Source organism: Schistocerca nitens, chromosome 2 (genome assembly GCF_023898315.1).
Source record: "Schistocerca nitens isolate TAMUIC-IGC-003100 chromosome 2, iqSchNite1.1, whole genome shotgun sequence".
Classification (NCBI taxonomy): domain Eukaryota; kingdom Metazoa; phylum Arthropoda; class Insecta; order Orthoptera; family Acrididae; genus Schistocerca; species Schistocerca nitens.
In genome coordinates, this window is record NC_064615.1 from 823530263 (window position 1) to 823553603 (window position 23341).

The 23341-nt window shown below is 39.2% G+C and overlaps 1 protein-coding gene across 1 annotated transcript in view; it reads right to left on the reverse strand.

Annotated features, from left to right (window-relative positions):
- Positions 1-23341, reverse strand: part of LOC126237080 (DNA-directed RNA polymerase I subunit RPA2) — a 213062-nt gene that overhangs the window by 31364 nt on the left and 158357 nt on the right. Inside the window, exon 17 of the mRNA XM_049946878.1 lies at positions 14932-15088. Within this exon, the coding sequence (XP_049802835.1) occupies positions 14932-15088 (157 nt within the window). The remainder of the gene's footprint in view (positions 1-14931; positions 15089-23341) is intronic.

Consider the following 23341-nt stretch of genomic DNA (forward strand, 5'->3'; position numbering starts at 1 on the left):
TCGGTCATTAAGTGAAGGCGTCGACCACTGTGCTGTCCATGGTGAGAGGTAATGCCTAAAATCTGGTATTCTCAGCACACTCTTGACGCTGCGGATCTTGGAATATTAAATTCCTTAACGATTTCCAAAATGGAATGTCTCTCGCATCCAGCTCCATATGCTGTTCCATATTCGAAGTCTATTAATTCCTGTCGTGCAACCATAATCACAATGGATATCTTTTCATATGAATCATCTGAATGCAAATGATAGCTCGGTCCCTTCATACTTTGCATACACGATACTACCTCCATCTGTATATATCTGTACCTCTATCCCATGGTTTTGTTACCTCAGTGCGTGTTGCGACAAGTGTGTTAACAATGAGGTGGACTCATTGAGAACAACACTGCTCACCTACAGCATTAGGGCAAGAGTTTTAAGGTGCATATGGAAGTGTGTGCCACATGGTGGTGAGGGGTAATGTGCAATTCTCAGTTCTGATATTCAGGATAAAAATCACGTTATAATACTTCATGGCATATGATCAAGCTTGGTGAAACTTTTCTTCCGGGGGTCGGGGGAGGGAGGAGGGGGGAGGGGTGTTAGAGAGCTGCTGGTGAAACAACATCACAAGATACACCTGTCACGAAGGTGTTTCCAGCTAAACTGTGTACAGGTATGCTAAACATCAATTTACATGCCAGCAGGTACAGGAAAACTGATCTGGATTAGCACAGGTATGGGCCTACCAAGTGAATTGTGCTTGGTAGAACTACTGGACTACAATGAGGAATTTGATAGGAGTATAGTATGCATTACAGATATAGATGGAGTATTTATAGCTCCCTGAAGTGTGGACAATTTTGGCATGGATGAGGATAGTCTACCAAAAGCCTAAAGGTTGTCAGTCTGAGTATCTTAAAGGAAGGCAATACTGATAGGCTGAGTGAGGACCATAGCCACAAGCACGCTATTTGCTATTCTGCAGTTAGTGTTCAGATTCATGGGTTTGTTCAATCTGATGGGTCCTTTACCAGTGACAACTATAACCAACATAAAATACTGACAGCAAGCAACACTGTTGTGTATAGGATTTACAAACACTGATGGAGGAATTCACTGACAAGCAGTTAGCTGATGCAATCACTGAAAATAGTGATAGCTCCTGCACTGTGAGTGTTGTGATTGTGCCCACAAAATCATCAGATGATACCAAGAAATGTAAGTTCTATTGCAATTATCAGTACCTCAACAGACAGGCTATCACTGAAGAATATCCCTTGACTCTAACATTACAGAAACCTCAATACATTCAGTCAGTGTAGATACTTCTCAATCACGGATCTGAAGAGCAGCCAACACTAGTTTGAAATAGTTCCAGAAGACCGGCCGAAGACAGACTTTACCACACCATGGGGGCTTTGCCAGTATCGTAGGATGCTGTTTGGACTGAAGAATGCATCAGCTGCTTTCCACAGACTCTTAGATGGAGTAATTCTGGGACTGAAACCTAAAATATGTATCGTCTCCCTTCAAGACATAATTGTATTTTCAAAGGATATGCAAGAACATATGAGAAGGATGGAAGTAGTTTTTAGAAGACTGCAGGCAGCATGTCTAACATTCCATGCCATTACACACCACTTTGCTCTAACAGAAGTAAACTATCATGGGCATGTACTTAGTCTGGAAGGAGTAAAAACTGATCCATGACTAATATCAGGGGTTCGTGACTCTGTTCCACTATAGACTATGAAATAGGTACAGTCATTCTTAGGTTTCTGTAATTATTATAGAAAATTTGAGATGGATTTAGCACAAATTGCTGAGTCTTTGAATTGTTTATTGATAACAGGGGTGAAATTTGATTGGTCAGTGAAGGCTGTATTTGAGAAATTGAAACAAGTGGCATTTGAGAAATTGAAACATGCCTCCATATCCAAGTCCTGTGTCGACATTTCCTAACTTTGAGCAAGAGTTCATCCTGCTGTGTGATGCAAGCAATACAACAAGGTTGTTTTGACTCAAATTGTGGATACCAGGATATATCCAATGGCTTACGCATTGAAGAAGCTGACACACGGCAAAGCATAACTATTCCACAACAGAGAATGAAGTTTTGTAGGGAGCACATTGTGTTCATGTGGGAGTGATCTAGATGGTTGTAAAACAATAAACTGGTTTGTGTTTACAGAAAATGAAGTGCTGGCTATTATTTATAATATTATCTACTTTAGGTGTTATTTATAAGGACAAATGTTTAAGGTAGTTAAGGATCACGCTTCCCCTAAGTGGCTGTTGGGACTAGAAGACTCTTCCAGTAGGTTAACACACGGGACATTGAAGCTAAGTGAGTTTAATTATGAAGTGGTATACAGACCTGGGGAAAAGCACACAAACAGGAACACATTAGGCACTAGGTAAAAGCTTGTCAGAGTGGCAGAAGGTACAAGCAGCATATGGAGACTATCGGACATTTAGATCACAGCCACAGTTTGAGACACATGATGGTTTGCTATGTGGAAGTATAAAATGTGAACCACACGAGGTGGCTCCCATATTGTTTAGAAACGAAGTATTATGACAGGCACATGACCAACTATTGGCAAGTCATAGTGGACATAGAACAAGACTGGTGCAAAGCTGAGAAGTTTGGTGAAGAACCAGAAAACAAAATGTTGAACAGTATGTGAAAGACTGTGCACCATGTGTGCAAAGAACAGATCTTAGTTATCGGCATATTCCATTGCAAAGATTGCTGTGAATGTTGAGATCTTTTGAAATTCTTGGTTTGGACATCTTTGGACCATATAATATGGCAACAGCTGGAAATAAATATGTTATTGTGATGTTCTGTCCGAAGACTGGTTTGATGCAGCTCTCCATGCTACTCTACCCCGTGCAAGCCACTTCATCTCTAAACAATTACATCCTCTGCACATTGAATCTGCTTACTGTATTCATCTTTTTATCTCCCTCTATGATTTGTAGTCCCCACCACCCACACCCACACACACACACACACACACACACACACACACACACACACACACACTTTCCTCCACTACTAAATTGGTGATCTCTTGATATCTCAGAATGTGTCCTATCAACCAATCCCTTCTTCTAGTCAGCTGTAACACACATTATTTTTCTCCCCAATTCTATTCAATACCACCTTATTAATTACATGTTCTGTCCATCTGATCTACAGAATTATTCTATTTTCTTTTTGTGCAAATGGTTTGTCATCCATGTTTCACTTCCATACATGGCTACACTCCATGCAAATACTTTCAGAAAGGACTTCCTGACACTTAAATCTATATTCAGTGTTAACAAATTTCTCTTCTTCAGAAATGCTCTTCTGGCCATTGCCAGTCTACATTTTACACCCTCTCTCATTTGACCATCATCAGTTAATTTGCTGCCCAAGTGGCAAAACTCATCTCCTACTTTAAGTGTCTTGTTTCCTAATCTAGTTCCCTCGCCATCACCTGATTTAATCTGACTACATTCCATTATCTTTGTTTTGCAGTTGTTGATGTTCATCTTATATCCTCCTTTCAAGTCCCTGTCCATTCTGTTCAACTGCTCTTCCAAGTCCTTTGTTGTCTCAGAGAGAATTTCAAGGTCATTGGCAAACCCCAAAGTTTTAATTTCTTCTCCATGGACTTTAATTCCTACTCCAAATTTTTCTTTGGTTTCCTTCACAGCTTGCTCAGTATACAAACTGAATAACATCGTGAAATGTTACAACCCTGTCTCACTCCCTTCTCAGCCACTGTCCCCTTTCATGCCCCTCAATTTTTATAAATTCCATCTGGTTTCCATACACATTGTTAAATAGTCTCTATTTTACCCCTGCTACCTTCTGAAATAAAAGATCACTTTTCCCAGTTTTAGCAATCATAGCAATTCTGGACCTCTGAGCTAGCACAGTGGCAAACATGGTGGTTAACAATTGGATATTAACAACTGGCATTCCTGATACTATAATTACAGATCAGCATACAAATTTTGTGTCAGTTTTATGGCAGTTATGTCTCCCGCTTTACATCCAAAAATTTCGCACTAGTCCTTTCCATCCACAAGCAAATCAATGTATCGAAAAGGTTCAACTCACTATTTCTAAAATGTTGAGTCATGTGTGGAAAATGAGAAGCGAGGTGTGAGAGTTGGATGACACTTACATGGAATTGAGGCAAATGTGTGAAAAATGGAATTCTGGCAGAAGTTCAGGAAGAATACCACAGGTTATAACTTCTTATGGGAAACTGAAGGAGAAGCTAAACAGGTGATTGACTGGGTGACAAGAGCACTAGTTCGGAGAAAGAGAGGACAGAAAAAGGCAGGTGGGAAAACTGTTGAGATCAGTGTTCGGGACAGTGGACAAAATTTACACAACACAGTGGGCCACGTGCAAAAGATGCAGCCACTACTAAGGCCACGGTAGAATAGCATACCAAACAACTGGTAAACATGGAACAGGGTGTACTGAATAATACAAGGATGGTATTGGAGTTAGCAACACAATTTATGTATGTTTGAAGCACACAAGCAGACCATAAACAGTCATCTCAAAACAGTACAGAACCAACTGAATACACTGAATGGGCAAACAGCCATTGACAGATTGTTACAGGTTTTGACAGACAGTATAAATGATGCAAGGTCAGAAGCAACTACATTGTAGCAAGTTGACTTCCATGCAATAAATGTGCAACTGAACTCCACACTGCTGCCGTTGCAGCTTTTCCTAACCAGACTGTGGAGAGAACAAGACGATTTTACAAAAAAGTTAGGGTACATAACAGATCCAAATAAAGGCAGCCTGGCACTGGTTTATCACAAGTCAGTAGTTGAAGCCAGTAAGGATGGCGCAAGGTTGCATGTGTAGGTATGTTTTCCAATAGTATGCTTAAATGTCCAGTATCAGTGTTTTATTGTACACCGCTAATCACGGAAATGGGGCGCAGTAGGAAAGTGGGTAGGGTATGAACCAGTGAAGTGCCAACAGTCTCAGAGAACAGGGAAACTTATGCCCTAATGTCTTCAAAAGAGCTATGGGGCTGACAGCAACAGGGCATCATGGTCAGGCCAAGCAGGGTGGTCCAAACTGGGGGAATATGAAGCGACAGATGTCAGAGGGACATGTTAACCACCTAAACCGTATTTTCAGAAAATGGGCACACAATGGCTTTATTCAGTCTTCACTATGGAAAGTGTAATTCTGAGTAGTTATGAGAATGGGAAGCTGCAGGATATGACTCCACTAGAAACAAGGGGCAGGGGCAACCTAACAAATGGTATTGTTTGCAACATAGCCGGAATAACCTCCCACCTTCCAACCATGATTACAGGTATGGCAATGATCAAATTGACAAACTCTTTGCTGTTTTGGGTAAAGAAGCATTGGAGATCCATTCAGTTCAGAGCTTAACCTTTTTGAATGATAAGTTAAACCCAAATACCCTTCACTCATTAGACAAATTTATAGCATCACAGAGGGGATGGATGACACCCAGAATTACCTGTTCATCAGTTACCTATTGCCTGGTTTGGTAATATAAAAAGAAGTAATATGGAGTAATTAAGTCACATCATAGCTTCGTGCTTTAATAAATAAAGGTAAGAATTCATCTGGGAATTAGTGTTATAGATTAAGGAATTATATGAAAGTGATTATGCTTTATGGGATTAGCTTTAAATAGAGAAAAAAATTGATTATGAAGATGTGAACATGTAATTAAGTCAGTAAGGAGGAGATCTGAATACAAAATTCCAAATGAAATTTCTAAAAGATGTAAGAATGTTGCACAGCAAAATAGTATTACAGCAGAAAATAAATTTTTTTGAGCTGTCTAGAACAACATCAAGGTGCTTGTCCAGAACATAATGGCTGCATAACGAACATATGCAAGCAAGGAGTAGACAGCCAAAAACTGTGTGAGAGAGAGCATCAGGAATACCTAATTCAGCACCATGATGTCACTGCAAAGGAGGTGTAACAATATTCTGCTAACAGGGCAGGGTGGAGAAACTACACCTAAAGACTATGCAAGAACACCTTTCAGTCTGCAATCTCTGCATAAAAGAATCCTCTCAAGCTCTGAAACTAAACAATAGTCAAGCAGAAAACACTGGAGCGCATTCAGTCACCCATAAGACGGACTGGACTCGTGTCATTGATCACTATAACCGCCCCTCCCCCTTCTTTCCTCTCAGGTCTCAGTGTCTGGTTATTCCGTCTGCATCATTGAAACCGACAGAAGGCCAGCTCCATTAGTTGCAGGATAACCTGTTGACATGTAAGAAAATTTTGCGCAGAGCATAACTTAATCATAGTTAACACATGGAAGAACCCTGGAGATACTAAAAGGTATCAGATAGATTATATAATGGTAAGACAGAGATTTAAGAACCAGGTTTTAAATTGTAAGACATTTCCAGGGGCAGATGTGGATTCTGACCACAATCTATTGGTTATGAACTGCAGATTGAAACTGAAGAAACTGCAAAAAGGTGGGAATTTAAGGAGATGGGACCTGGATAAACTGAAAGAACCAGAGGTTGTACAGAGTTTCAGGGAGAGCATAAGGGAACAATTGACAGGAATGGGGGAAAGAAATACAGTAGAAGAAGAATGGGTAGCTCTGAGGGATGAAGTAGTGAAGGCAGCAGAGGATCAAGTAGGTAAAAAGATGAGGGCTAGTAGAAATCCTTGGGTAACAGAAGAAATATTGAATTTAATTGATGAAAGGAGAAAATATAAAAATGCAGTAAATGAAGCAGGCAAAAAGGAATACAAACGTCTCAAAAATGAGATCGACAGGAAGTGCAAAATGGCTAAGCAGGGATGGCTAGAGGACAAATGTAAGGATGTAGAGGCTTATCTCACTAGGGGTAAGATAGATACTGCCTACAGGAAAATTAAAGAGGCCTTTGGAGAAAGGAGAACCACTTGCATGAGTATCAAGATCTTTGATGGAAACCCAGTTCTAAGCAAGGAAGGGAAAGCAGAAAGGTGGAAGGAGTATATAGAGGGTCTATACAAGGGTGATGTACTTGAGGACAATATTATGGAAATGGAAGAGGATGTAGATGAAGATGAATTGGGAGATATAATACTGTGTGAAGAGTTTGACAGAGCACTGAAAGACCTGAGTCAAAACAAGGAGCCCGGAGTAGACAACATTCCATTAGAACTACTGAAAGCCTTGGGAGAGCCAGTCCTGACAAAACTCTACCATCTGGTGAGCCAGATGTATGAGACAGGCGAAATACCATCAGACTTCACGAAGAATAATAATTCCAATCCCAAAGAAAGCAGGTGTTGACAGATGTGAAAATTACTGAACTATCAGTTTAATAAATCACACCTGCAAAATACTAATGCAAATTCTTTACAGACGAATGGAAAAACTGATAGAAGCCGACTTATCTTAGAAGAAAGATTAAGGAAAGGCAAACCTACGTTTCTAGCATTTGTAGACTTAGAAAAAGCTTTTGACAATGTTGATTGGAATACTCTCTTTCAAATTCTGAAGGTGGCAGGCGTAAAATACAAGGAGCGAAAGGCTATTCACAATTTGTACAGAAACCAGATGGCAATTATAAGAGTTGAGGGATATGAAAGCGAAGCAGTGGTTGGGAAGGGTGTGAGACAGAGTTGTAGCCTATCCCCAATGTTATTCAATCTGTATATTGAGCAAGCAATAAAGGAAACAAAAGAAAAATTCAGAGTAGGAATTAAAGTCCATGGAGAAGAAATAAAAACTTTGAGGTTTGCCGATGACATTGTAATTCTTTCAGAGACAGCAAAGGACTTGGAAGAGCCGTTGAAGGGAATGGACAGTATCTTGAAAGGAGGATATAAGATGAACATCAACAAAAGCAAACGAGGATCATGGAATGTAGTCGAATTAAGTCGGGTGATGCTGAGGGAATTAGATTAGGAAATGAGACACTTAAAGTAGTAAAGGAGTTTTGCTATTTGGGGGGCAAAATAACTGATGATGGTCGAAGTAGAAAGGATATAAAATGTAGACTGGCAATGGGAAGGAAAGTGTTTCTGAAGAAGAAAAATTTGTTAACATTGAGTATAGATTTAAATGTCAGGAAGTCGTTTCTGAAAGTATTTGTATGGAGTGTAGCCATGTACGGAAGTGAAACATGGACGATAAATAGTTTAGACAAGAAGAGAATAGAAGCTTTCGAAATGTGGTGCTACAGAAAAATGCTGAAGATTAGATGGGTAGATCACATAACTAATGAGGAGGTATTGAATAGAATTGGGGAGAAGAGGAGCTTGTGGCACAACTTGACTAGAAGAAGGGATCGGTTGGTAGGACACGTTCTGAGACATCGAGGGATCACCAATTTAGTATTGGAGGGCAGCGTGGAGGGTAAAAATCGTCGAGGGACACCAAGAGATGAATACACTAAGCAGATTCAGAAGGATGTAGGCTGCAGTAGGTACTGGAAGATGAAGAAGCTTGCACAGGATAGAGTAGAAGACCACAACAACAACAACAATGTAAGAAAATGCTGAGGCAGTCTACTTCTACATGAAACTGCAGCCGTCCACTTGTGGAAGGGAATTTCAACTCTGTGAGATGCCACACCTGCTGGTCACAAAAGTGACTGACTGAAGATGAGGGCCAGGCAAATCTTCCACACATAAAGAACTAATCTGTCCAAATGCAACCTGTTCGGCTTGGGAACTGCGCATTGGCACAACCACTTCTTGGCAGTGTGTACCGCCTTAACGGCTGTATGCACAGATCACCCCTCAGGCATAAGATCCTATGGGAAAAATTATTCTACTTCATATAATAATTCACATAGGTTGAACTGCTAATTTGAGCAAGGTGTAAATTGGCATTAGATTTTTTTCCTATAAAAAATCGTATTATAATTAAGATACTGTTATTATTGTAAATTGTTCTCTGTTTGTCGTGGAGATCTCAACAAATTCTTGATACATCTCCTGCATCTGAATCAAATGATTTGGATTATGCACAGTATGTATGAACTTAATAAATAACAATTCACAAATCTGGCAATGAGGATGCTGATGATTTGTACAGAAAAGAAGCACCCAGAGATGTTGAAGTTCCACAGCATATTCACTGACTCGACATCTGTAGTCATATATTCTCAGAACTATCTTGTTAGTAGTCAAGCCTCTAAAACACTAGGCGAAACTTGCAAGTTAGTCAGCATATCCTATGCACAAGCCACATCTACCGCTGAACATTTCTTTTTCCAATATCCATCTGCCCACAAGCATGTGGCATTTTCACTGTAACCAAATCTATTTTATAACAATTATTTCAAAAGCTGAGCTATTGTAGTAAACACCTTTCTCCTGCAACACTTCCATTGTATGAGAAGTGGTTGTCATCTCCCTCATAATCATTTTCTTTTGACATATATCTCAATTGGCCGATGTCTGCCGACACCTAAGAAAGCAAATGAAGACTTTTATAAAAATACATTTACTCATTTTATAGCAACTGTATACTTCAGAAGCTTGCTTTACACAGGGTTTCATCATACCACCATCTTTTATTTGGAAGAGAATTATGACTCCTTTCCATGTGTGACTGCAATCAAAAAATTTTATTTAGCAGCTTAATCTCCCTGTTCCTGTTTACCCAGTCATCCCAATACCACATTTGAAAATTCAGGATGAAACAAACAATGGTATGGAGGAATACAACCACTCATTCTACAAAGCTGTTTTTACTCACAGAAACTTAACTTACACACCCACAATCCCTTCACTCCCCCTATCCCTCCCACCATTCAACTCCTCTACTCCTCCAGACCCCTTAACCCTCCATGCATTCCTTATCATTTCCCACCCTTCATCACGTACACCTGCCTCTCATCTCAGCCTAACCCAATTCCCTACCTCAGCCCTCTCATTGAGCCTTACCTTCACTTTCTGGAATAATTCAACGCAAATCCCTCAAAACAACTACACCAACCAACAAAGTTGGGAGACAATTTGGCATTGTAAGCATACATGTACATAAGTGATCCTCAACGCAATGGCCAGTTTGAACACTGCAGTCCTCAACAATGTAGGATTCTATTGAAGAGGTAAGACCTCACCCATTTTTAGTTTTCAAACAGGCAAATCATTGTTTTTGGCGAAAGGAACAATAAGTGACAAAAAGTACTAGGTCTGCATGGGGGTTTTAACCTCTCACTTTCCAATTTGTAAAAGGCAGGATGGAAAGGAGATAAGGGTTCCATGTATTGTCAACAATGAGTTCACTGTTGTCACTGCTATAAACAATGCACCTGATAGGAACTCAGCAACTAGTTCAGTGTGCACTGTGATATTCTCTAGAGCAGAATAATAAGCATTTTTCATAAATTCGAACACCCCAACATTGTAACTGTAACTGACTTCAGTTCAATTGACATGAATATATTAAGACTAAGCAATAATAAAGATCAAATTTTTTATCTCTGTGAACATGATATCAATGGCTGCTGTATAAATGGTTTATTAATGCTGTTATTTTGTATTTAACTGATGAAATGAATAAATCTGTAACAATAAAAATTCAGTTGTATTCAGTTGAAATATTACTAATGGTAGAGTTTCCTCATTTATTTCTTCCCTTTGACACTACTGCTGCCCCCCCCCCCCCCCCCACCACAAAAAAAAATAAATAAAATAAATAAAATAAAATAAAAATAAAAATAAAATAATAATAATAATAATAATAATAATCCCGTGTGGAGTTGATAGTCTCCTATCGGGCGCCTCCCCAGGTGGCGGATAGGGGAATGCTCTCCAGATATGGAGGGTACTGGGGAAATAAAATACCCGGGGTGGACCAAAACTATCAACCGAAATCCACTAACGTCTGCCTGGTATCCAGCGGTTAGGGGTCAGCGTCTGTTCGCCTAGATGGTGCGGCTGCAGCAACCTTCTTGATCTCAACAATCAAGTTGTATTCCTCGTGATCTTTCCTCGGAAGGACCACCACCAAGTTAGTTTTCAACTTGAAAACCAAACATGATGATAACACAAGGAATGAATCCACTACCCCGGGCACCAGTCGCAAGGCTGGCTTTACCTGGTCATCGGATTCCGGGGGACCAGGAGCATCATGTTACGTCTAAGGTTGAGAACCAGATGACGTCCAAATTATTACACACAAAACAAAGACACTTCATCGGTACACTTAATACTAACACTGTTTTCAAACTGGGCAAGATCAAACAACTTACAGACGTGCTGCAAAAATTCCAGATCAAAATCCTTGCAATCCAGGAAACACGATTTACGGACGAAAACCATTTTGATACAGACAACTACAGGATCTACAAAGGAAAACCAGCAGTTAAAACTAATGAGAAAGGACTCAAACAGTTTGGCACAGCATTTGCAGTCCACAAATCTATCAGTGACTCTGTCATTGACTTCCAGTCTGCCTCAGAACGTATATCAACGCTCTCCGTCAAATCGGCCAACAAAGCATATACCTTGATCAACGCACACGCACCCACAAATAACTATAACAAGAAGAACCGCCAGAAAGTGGTTGACTTCTGGAATGACCTTGAAGAGACGACAAACAAAATTGCCAAACACCATGTAATAATCTTGTTAGGTGACTTTAATGCACAATTAGGTAAAGAGAAAAAATACAGGAAAATCACCGGAATCCATACAGCTCACAAGAGAACTAACAAGAATGGGGAAAGATTGATAAGCTTTTGCGAAAATTTCGGCCTCGTAATTATGTCAACACAATTCAAAAAACCCAACAAGAAACTGTATACTTGGAAGTCGCCCAACACAATGTTGGGTGAATTCCAGATAGACCATGTAGCCATCTCCAAGAGTAACACATCAGAAATTCTGAATGTGAAAACGAGAAGAGGATTTTTTGACTCAGAACACCATCTTCTACAGATAAAGACCAGATATTACAACCCAATAGAAAAAAGCCAAAACTAAACAAAGTGCTGAGACCAGACCCCGAATACATAAAACTCAACAAGGAAAACATCTTACAGGAAATTAGTCAAACACCACAAACTGGACAGAACTTGTGGACGTCCTCAAATTCACAATGAAATTGGGTCAATCCCCGAGAAGGAGAAAACACAGGTGGTGGAATATAATATGTGACCAAGCAATAGAAGAAAGGACCAATGCCTGGAAAAACTTCAATAGTCATAAAACATCAGAAAAATGGCAACAATTTCTAGTAATCCAAAAACAAACATCGAAAACTATTCGGAGGGAAAAAAGAAATTATGACAAACGGCGACTAGATGAGATAGAACAAGACTTTAAGAAGAACAACACCAGGAATTTTTATAAGACGTTTAAAGAACATATTGCAGGATACCAGCCACCCAATCTTTGCTTCAAGAAACCGGATGGTTCACTAGAAACTAACACGAAGAATAACTGCCAAATCCTCACAGACTATTTCAACAAACTTCTCAACTGCGAAAGACCTACAGAGGACATTCACTACGAGACGTCTACACCAAATCCTGACGCTAAACCGCCAAACATCAACGAAATAGTAGAAATGATCAAGACACTGAAAAACAATAGAGCCCCAGGAGAAGATGGAATTATTGCAGAACTATAGAAACTAAATGATGAAAGATTAACAGGAAAAGTTCACAAAATCATATTAAACATTTGGGAAACAGAACAGATCCCATCTGAATGGAAATGCGCACTCATCCATCCACTCCACAAAAAAGGGGACAAAACTGAACCAAATAATTACAGGGGTATCTCACTCGTACCGGTCACATATAAAATCCTATCAAAAGTTCTCATGAATAGATTAGAAGAACAAGCTGACCCACAAATAGGAGAATACCAGGCTGGTTTTCGCAAGGGACGATCATGCATAGAGCAGATCTGGAATCTGAAAATGATTCTCCAGATGAGAAACACCCGAAACACAGTGGTTACTTTTGTAGATTTTAAAAAGGCCTACGACTCAATAGACAGAGTAGTGCTCTGCTAGACGCTGGAAGAATTCAGCATTGACAGAAAGACAAGAGCAATCATTCAGGAAACATTAACTGACACAGTCTCCAAGGTTAAATTTATGGAGGATATCTCGGAACCATTTGTAATCCAAACTGGAGTGCAACAGGGTGATGGACTTTCACCATTACTCTTTAATATCATTCTTGAAAAAGTCATCAGGACATGGGAAAAAGAAGTCAAAGGAATCCAAATTGGCATTAGAAAAGATAATAGATTCTATGTGAAGTGTTTAGCTTTTGCAGATGACCTTGCAATCCTCAAAATAATAGAAAAGAAGCCACTAACGCCATAGAGAAGTTACACAAAATTGCACAAAGAACTGGCCTGCAAATCTCATATGAGAAAACCCAGTACATAGAAAGAGTGCCACAAGACAAATTGCCTATTGTGACAACCCACGGGAAAATCTTACAAGTACCACATTTTAAGTACCTGGGAGAAATCATCCTGCCATCAGGGATCAACCTAAAGGCCAATGAGGAAAGAATAAAAAAACTACAGAAAGCATATAAACTCACATGGAACTATTATAACAAAAAGTCCATATCCATTAACGCAAAATTGAGGCACTACAACACTGTCGTACTTCCGGAGGCACTGTATGCATCTGAAACAACACAAATAGGTGGGCAAACTAAAATCAAAGAAATAGAGAAACAAGAAAGGAAAATTCTCAGGAAAATTTTTGGCCCGATACAAGAGCAGGGAATCTGGAAGAAGAGACCAACATCAGAATTATATAAATACACAGACAAGATTATGGATACAATAAGGAAAAGAAGTTCTACGGACATATCCACAGGATGAATGAAAACAGAATTTCAAAGCGAATTCTTAAAGTCATCAACTCAGGCAGGGGAAAAACAAAATGGATAAAAGAAGTTGAAGAGGACCTCAGACAAGCACACATAACAGTAAACGATGCAGAAAATAGAACTGAATTCAGGAACATCATCAAAAAACATAAATTTGACACCACAACACAGAAGAGACCAGGATGCAAATGGACAGCAGAGCGAAAGAAACAACACAGTGAACACATGAAGAAAATTTGGGCTCAGAAAAAACATAAACAATCATCATAAAGGAATTCAAGTTCAAACACTCTCTTAAATGGGAATAATCGAAAATAATAATAATAATAATAATAATAATAAAGAAAAATGGAGGACCAGAAATGGTGAACAACAAGGCCAACAATGAAACCTATTAGTACAGCAATACTTTCGGATGATAAATAACACATACCGTGGGTAGCCAGGGATGGAAGGAAGCGAGGGGCAGTACCATTTGTCCTATCCCCCCCCCCCCTCCCCCGGCAGGCATTCTTCTGAGGTGTTTATTGTAAAGCTGCAGCATAAGCTCAAATTGGGAATGGATGAAGGGAATCAACTATATCATTTTCAATGAAACAATCCTGGTATTTGCCTTAAATAATTTACAGAAACCATGGAAAACCTATACCTTGATGGGGATTCGAATTGTTATCATCCTATTACCACTGTACTAACTCACTTAGTCCATTTGATCACATATAAATACCATTGGAGTCTAGGATAGAATAACCACAATATGGAATGGGCACATTGCTACTCACCACACAAAGAAGGCACTGAGTCACAGACAGCATAGATCCATTTAGCTCGTGAATTTATATATGCATATACTTGCTGTCTTTGCTACAAGCATTGTTTAAATCAAGAATGCAGCTGCAAAAGTTTAGCTCTACTGTTCAACACTTTATTTGTTTGCTTACCCACTCCTTATCACTTTCTCTAAATGGTGAGTGACTTTCTTTAAACCACAAATTAACAAAAGCAGTAGTCATTATATTAAAATGGAAGCATTTGGATTACAAGAAACACACTGCAATGACCAATATGAGCTCAACATACCAATTGTCATTCGAGATGGAAAACCATGAGGATTGAAGACAATATCTGGAACCATTCCTGTCTCAGTGAATGGCAAGTCCTCTGTGGGCCACAACTGGCTGCAGATTCCCTTTTGTCCTGCACGACTGGCAAATTTGTCACCAATGCTAGGATCTCGCTGAAAAATGGCAATGAAAGATCACAAATAAATACCATTGAAGCCTAGGATGGAATAACAACAGTATGGACTGGGCAGATCGCTACTCACCATACAAAGAAGGCACTGAGTCACAGACAGGCACAGGAAAAGGAATGCTATAAATATGCAGTTTTTGGACAAAGCCCTTCATCAGAAGTAGAAAACTCTCAATACATTCACACAAATACACCATCTTGAGTTTTGCTTGGAGGAACTTGTGCGAGTTTTCTGCTTCTGATGAAGAACTTAGTCCAAAAGATGAATATCTCTAGAATTCTATTTCATTGTGCCTGTCTGTGACTCAACGCCTTCTCTGTTTGGTGAGTAGTAACCAATCCTTTCCATATTGTTATGGAAGTTTAGCGACTACTGAAAGCACAGAGTGCCTTTGTTTCACGTTAACCTGTTAAAAGTGTTTTGCTCATCAGCAAGCTAAGTTTGTTTACATTGGAAATATGAAAAAGTGTGACACTTCTTCCAAGGAGAGGTCCTCAGTGGTGGGATCGACTTTTTGAATCTATCAATACAGTGACGTAGGTTACAGTCCCATGTATCATGAACTGCAGCCATTCACCCTGGTGGGCCCTTGCTTGCATATAAGCGACATGGGGGAGAGGGGTGGGGGAACTGATTTTTGTGTGATGCTCTACGGCTTTGGAAAAGGATATTTAACAGGCCAGATGAGCAGCATTGTAGTTAAGCTACTGGCCCCATAAGCAGAATGTTGTGGGTTGGAATTTAGTCAGGTGCTTTGAAATTGTTTATTTTAAATCTTTATTGAAAAGACTTTGGTCACCTTTTTATTCAAAAAGTCAATCCCACCACTGGAGACCTCTCCTGGTCAGCAGTTCAATGACAAGCACATGTAAACACACATGGTATGAAAGGGAAAAAACTGCCCATCTGCCATGCATTAAATGTTACATTAAGTCGTTATACCTATTGTACCGAGTGTCCGGAAAGTAAAGTCGAATTTGAATTTTCCACCATTTTGTCATATGACGGTTGGAGCCACAGTTTTTTCATGTTTGCTACCTGCAATCCTTTCCATTAGTAGCCTGATAGCTTTTGTGTGGTGAGCACTGTTGTTTATTTTCATCTTGGAGCAGATGAAAACTGAGCAACGTATCCAAGTAATAAAAAGTGATTACAAAAACAGCAAAAGTACCAAAGCAACCATTCGTGAATTACATGTGACACTCAGATGGAATGCTGCTCCAACTGAATCATCAGTTTGGAAGTTGATCCCAAAGTTTGAGACCACAGGTTCTGTTTCAAACGTTTAGAAAACAGGATGACTCCATTCTGTTTGAACACAAGAAAACATTGCTGTTGTGTGTGACAATGTGACTGTAAGCTTCCGAAAATCGGTTTGCTAATTAGCTTAACAACTGAATTTATCACCAAGTTCACTGCATGAAATCCTTTCAAAAAATCTGAAAATGCACCCATACAAGATTCAACATACAGAGGAGTTGAAACCTGCAGATCTGGGAAAGAGCCACTGATCTGCTCAATGAATCTCGGCTCGACAAGCGGAGAATGAGAACTTCACAAAAGGAATAATTTCCTTAGACAAGGCACACTTCCATGTCTGTGGACATCAGTAAGCAGAACTGCAGAATTTGGGGTAACAAAAATCTGTGGGTGACTGTGGAAGAGGAGATGTATCCACAGCGCACAACTCTGGTGAAGATTCTGGGCAAGTGGAGTAATGGGCCTGAACTTTTTTGAAAATGATGAGGGAGCTACCATCACTGTGAAGGACAACTGTTACCGAAACATGCTTTCCAATTGGCTTTTCCCTCTTAGTGGTGAAAATGAAGTTTTTTGGTTTCAACAAGATGGTGCGACATGTCACACTTACTTCGAAACGATTGCTCTGCTGAATGAGAAGTTTCCTCAAAAAATTGTCTCTCTGCATGGAAATTTGTGGAATCAAAAGTGTATGTGAACAAGCCGCAAATAGTATACTGATTGATGGATTAAATTGAAAGGGTTATTATGGCTTCCCACCACATGTCTGTGAATGTATCATCAAGAATTTCAATGAATGCATTGCTTGTTGCTGCGCGGCCTCGGGTGGTCATATGGAGGTTATTATTTTTCATACATATATGGGAGAAGCACTGAATGTTTTTGTAAGAGAGGGGGAAAATTACATTTTCATCAAATTTTGTTTGCCCTGTAGCACTTTAATTTCGTACCTACTTTCAGGACATCCTGTAGTACATTGACTGCATCGCAAAACACTACCAGAATCATTATAGCTAAACTAATAACATGCACTCATTCTAAATTTATCAAAGTAGATTCTTGAGAGCACTGCCTATCTACATGATGTGAGTGTTGTTTCAATATCACTGTAATATCAATTCTAACTTCACTCCCTATTTCTTACTGCTGCAATGAATGAATCATTCTACACTGCACTAGTTTAAGTTATTAAACTAAGTATGTAGTGTTTCTGTTATTTTTGTAGGAAACAGAAAGACTGACCCATGTGAATGCAGAAGGACATATAACACTCACTCTCCTTTTTCCTGCATCTCCTTCTACATACATACCACACACGCCACCATACAGTGTATGGCGGAGGATACTTTGTACCACTACTAGTCATTTCCTTTACTATTCCACTCACAAATAGAATGACAGAAAGACAACTGTCTGTATGCTTCTGTACAACTCATAATTTCTCTTATCTTGTCTTTGCATTCCTCACACAAAATGTATGTCAGTTGCAGTCGAATCATTCTCCAGTCAGCTGCAAATGCCTGTTCTCTAAATTTTCTCAATAATGTTTCACGCAAAGCACGTCGTCTTTCCACCTAGGATTCCCATTTGAGTTCATTAAATATCTCCGTAAAACTTAATCTATCGGTTACGGATGTGCACTTTCTGGGGCATTGACAAACCTCATCCTGTAAGTCGGCAATAACCATCGCAATAAGAAGTAACAGTGAAGTGTTCACATACATCAGACATTATTTTGTACAGCTGGCAGAAATATATGAAAGACTGTAATCTTTGAAGCAGATATTATTTTGTAAGGAACTAAAGAAAAAATTATACCATTGGGGCCTCCTATCTTAAGCTTGGTATGTGGAAATTATGAATGATAATGGAAACAGAGAGGAGGAGATATGGAGAAACAAACACTTGTTGCTGTTGCCTTTGTGTTTCAATTTTACCTTGCATGGGAACAACAATTCTGTGGTTTATGGTAAACACAACATTAAATTGTAGACAAACAAAGTAAATCTGATGGACATTTTTTCAGTATTGTACTTTAAAAGTCTTAAGAGAATGGCTGTTTGTCATAGCGATCTTTTATTTTAATATTTTTTTCATCAGTTATGATGATAATGAAGGAAGAAATTAAACAGAAAAATACTTATGGAAATAATTTGGAATGTGACAAGAGTTATTTACAGAAACAATATGTAATTGTGCCTCAAAAGTGACTGTTTGGACTTTTTTTTTTTTGTAAAAATTACACATTGAAGTGTGGACAGCTGTCTGCAATCACTCCTTAAAACTGAGCATGTGAAGGCTTAATATTTCATCATATACAGACATCTGAAAAAGATCTGGCCATGTGCTACTGCAAATAGCCTAGTGTATACAAACAACGAAGTGAAGTTGACTGTACACAGCAGAATTTCCCAAAAATCTTCCAGTTAAATTGGACTAGTTAATAATGTAAAGTATAGGAATCAGTATCTAAATTAGTGTTCGATAATCAGGCAAAGAGATGTGTGAAAGCATGAAACAGAGGGAGTTACTAACAATACCACATTTTTTGTTTCCCAACAGGCAGTGATTTCCTTTTCATGCCATTACAATTTCTGCTTATGTTTCATAGGATTCCGATAACACCTCACTTGTCAATTTCTTTGAACATTTTAGAATTTTGAATACTGCCTTTCACAACACAACTTTATGGCTTTTAAATTTTCATTTTCATGAAGACAGCCTTAGAGATGCCGAAACCTAGGTAAATGTATTAAACAATTATTTGCAACTGGTTGGCGGTGTATTTCTCCGTTGAAAGATATAGCAATCTTGCAAGGTACCACTACTTCACTTTAACATAGGATGGTGAACGCAGCTCAGCAGAAAAATGTGCAGTGGAATAAGTTATTGCTAAATAATAACTGACCTGGTACTACCAGTAATTAACACTACTCTCAATAATGACTAGAATTTGCACCAATTGGGAAATGTTGTGATTCACACAAAGCATTTCACAGTCTTTGGACCCTCAACAAGCTGTGGGGATAGCAAATGTTTTGTAAGATTTCCTGACAGAAATGATATAAAGTACATCCTAGTACTTAAGGTGACCTGCTTGTGAACAGGTATCATCTTTATCTCATGCTGTCAGACTGCATTACTCTTCTTCATCTATAACACCTAGGACATTGGTGTTTTATGCCAACGCTGTATAACATCAGTTCAAGCAGCAGAACAATTTATATTTATTTACCTATAATAGTTCAATTACTACAACAAATTTTTATGCGTTGAATTTTGAAGACAAGTTTAGTTTTCAGTATCATCATCTGAGACACCATGTGTCTAATATCACTTGGATAAGAAGGAACGAATAAATATGGGAAGGTGGCCACGAGAGCCCCACTGGTGAAGCTGACAAGAATATTATGCCTCCTAGTAGTATAGTACACATAATCCATGTCAAAAAAATCTCTCTATACAATGCTGCTTACATAGGAACACCTGCGTAATACCCACCCCTAGCAGGGTAGGGTTGTCAACAGGAGGTCAAAATCCCCTCAATCCACACCGAGAGTGGCTAAGGAACTGCCTGGTCTCTAGCATTTAGACCAGATGACTGTTAATCATTCACTTCAAGGTCTTACCTACACAGTTCTAAAGTGTGCTTTGGTAACTACTGGGACATGTTCAGTCCTTTCCTGGTTTGAGGAGAGTTATCAAAATTTTCTCGCCACAAAATTCGAAGAGGATTTCCTTTGATGCTGTTTGCAAGTTTTGCAGCATGCTGTATCCATGAACACTTGCCACAATCTTTTCTTGCTCTGTTTAATGATCATTGAGCTTTGGTTCTCTCTACACAAAAAGCTGTGAAGTCTGTGAAGTTTTCTTCTGTTGAGTGGCATTTAAACCATCAAAGACCCAGATTGCTGTTTGGTATGCATCAGTCCACCAAGGTACAGGCTGCCTTCTAAGATGACCTGAAGATTTCAGGATGGACAAGATGGCGGCATAGTGGATCATACATGTGATAAGGCCCACCCATTCTTGGACACTGTCTCAAGTGTTCAAACACAGCTAGCTGGCTGAACAGCACCCAGTTAGCTCTGCTGCTGATCATGCATCATGGCGGCTTCCTTTCAAGGATTGCTCTGCGTGGTATGTTGATCCAGAGTGGAAAGTCATCACTGGAATAAAGGTCATCAGTATCCTCCTACAGAGCAGAATCAACATGGGCTGCAGAGCAAAAATACAGGTCTTTGGTTGAATATGAACCTGTGGGATTTTCCCTGCCTCGAGATGACTGGGTGTTGTTGTGTTGTCTTCATCATCATCATCATTTATCCTCATTACGGTCGGAGGAAGGCAATGGTAAACCAACTACACTAGGACCTTGCCTAGTACAGCGGTGCAGGTCTCCCGCATCGTCCCCTACACTACTCAGAGTATTGGACCTCATCATCATCATCATCATCACCACCACCACCACCACCACCACCACCACCAGTGTTATAATGAGTTGGATTGCCTGTTTTGAGGATGCACAGCTCCTGTGACATCATGAGGCTTTCTAAAACTCAAACCCACAGGAGTGTAAATGTTGAGCCCCATAGTGCATTACAGATATTGGGTCTCACAGGAGGAGAATTGGTTGGGGGAGTACGTCTATATGATAAATAAGAGTCTCATAATCTATTGCTTCCTGTGGAGATAAATACAGAGCATATTGTGATCCTGTGACCCACATGAACCTCAATGGCAACTGCTTGCACGTCAGTAACCAGGGAAAAAGTAGAAGAGTGGTGTGCATTACTGATAAACCTCCCTTGGATCTTTCCCCCGTTAGGTCAAACTTGTGGCAGAGGATATGCAACAAATATAATATTTTGTATTTGTCTATGAGCAATATTAAAAATTTCACCTCATGAAGATAAGTACAGCCACAAATTCCGTCTCATATTTTATAATTTCCTCGAGTGACTTTTTGTTTTGACACAAATGTGAGAGAAAATGAGTCTTTTCTCAAAGTTTTGGAATGGAGAGATCCTAGTGAGAAATTGTGCATTACGAAACTTCTTAATTATGTACTTCACTGAGACCAGATGAGAGAAAAAAAATGTAGGTGGCCAGTTTGTATGCTGGTGTGTATTCACAACAATGTTGGAAAAGAAATGTGTACAAGTGATACAATGATTTGAAGTTTACATTCATTGTGGATTATACAGTTTTAGATGCAAAAATTGAAAAATTGGGAAGCATTATTCTCCAAGTAGCTATGTTATTCACATTGAAGAAATTTTTTTTGAAATGACAGTACAAGATTGATGCCATAAAGACACACGCATGTAAGATAATGACAGATGTGGCTTAATATCTTGTTGGTAATGAGGTCATATAACACAGCACTACCTCAGTTCAAGGAATCAGCCTCGGGCTCATCAAAGGAATGAGCCCAGTATTTACTTAATTAACTTGGGTAACCAAGGAATGGAATGGGATTTGAACCCTGCTCCTCTTAGGTACAAGTTCAGTGCTCCTTCAGTTTGTACACACATGCTGACTTACCACATCAAATAAATACAAACTAATACCTACTCCACATAAAAATTGAGGGTGAGATAGTATCTCAGTTACAAAACGTAAACTTCATGCTAGTGCTATTTCTTTTACACTTACATAGGGATAAGAAGAGTAGTCTTAACAACACTGCATGTTCATTACAAGGAGACTTCGAAAAGTATGGCAGGTGAAGTAACTTTTACTGAATGCTGCACTACACTTGAAAGTGACACAAATACACAGCACTATTTTTCAGTGAGTCACCAAGTCTTAGTAAGCGATGGTTGGAACATTCTACCGGTTGTTCAATTCCTTGACAATAGCAATCTGCTCCTTGGTCACAGAGCCATTTGAGAAGCACTTAGTCAGTATCGTAATCATTGGGAAATCTCTTTCCCCCAGACTGCCAAAAACATATAAATCACATGGTGCAAGATCAGCATTACCCACATCCAGAAAACCTTGGTCAAAGTGTTGGTACCATTTCTCTACAGCTGGAGGCAACATTGCATTTGGTCCATGTACTATCAGAACTTTATGGTGAATCTGTGTGCAATTTTGATGCTTTATCGACAAGAATTGTACTGTCCCACTTACTTCTAGTTTTGAATTCCTTTCCACCTGCCGAGCAATTTCACTCACTCACTGTGGCGCACATGTTGTCTGAATAGCATCAAAACTGTCTGCAGAAAACACTGTACATGTACTTTCTTTTTACTAGGATTCATATTTTTAGGTGTCAAAAATCAGAAAGCTATTTAGTTTTTATGTTTTAAGAGTGCTTGAAATATGTGGTAAAAAAATAAAAATAATTATAGTTCAGTTTTTATGTGAATATGAACCAGATGCAGTACTCATGAATACAGTTTATGCCATCCCTCATTATTTGCTGAGGAATTACAATACACAGTGGGATGTATTCTCAGGTTATACATTACAAATGACTGCCGGTTATCCTGAAACACTGCCTTACATGGGGAAAATTAGCACTCCATGTCACGTGGTGTCAGTCTGGCAAATTGACAGTAGGGAACATTGCTCACACTCATATCAATATCCTCTTCTTGATGACCACCTAACAAATTCATTATTTTGCACATAGTTGGAAACCCACTATTGTTTTCAAACACACATCTAAATTTATTTTGTAACATTTGTGTTATAGACTGCTAAGACTGTTATGTTTTCTTTTGACATCATGAACATGGTGAACTGTTTCTGACAGAAAGATCTCTCCTCTCTTTTCAGGTTTGTCAATTGTGCTGCTACGGAAACAAGTTGGCAGATATATATGTCGACTCATTTTTTACACTGTGTCACTCAACATTTCCCGATGGATTTCCAAGGAATTTGCACAATTTTCGCCCAGTACATTAATTACTGAGGCAAAACAGTAAAGTTTTCTGTGTAACACTGGACTGCAGTGAGCCAAGT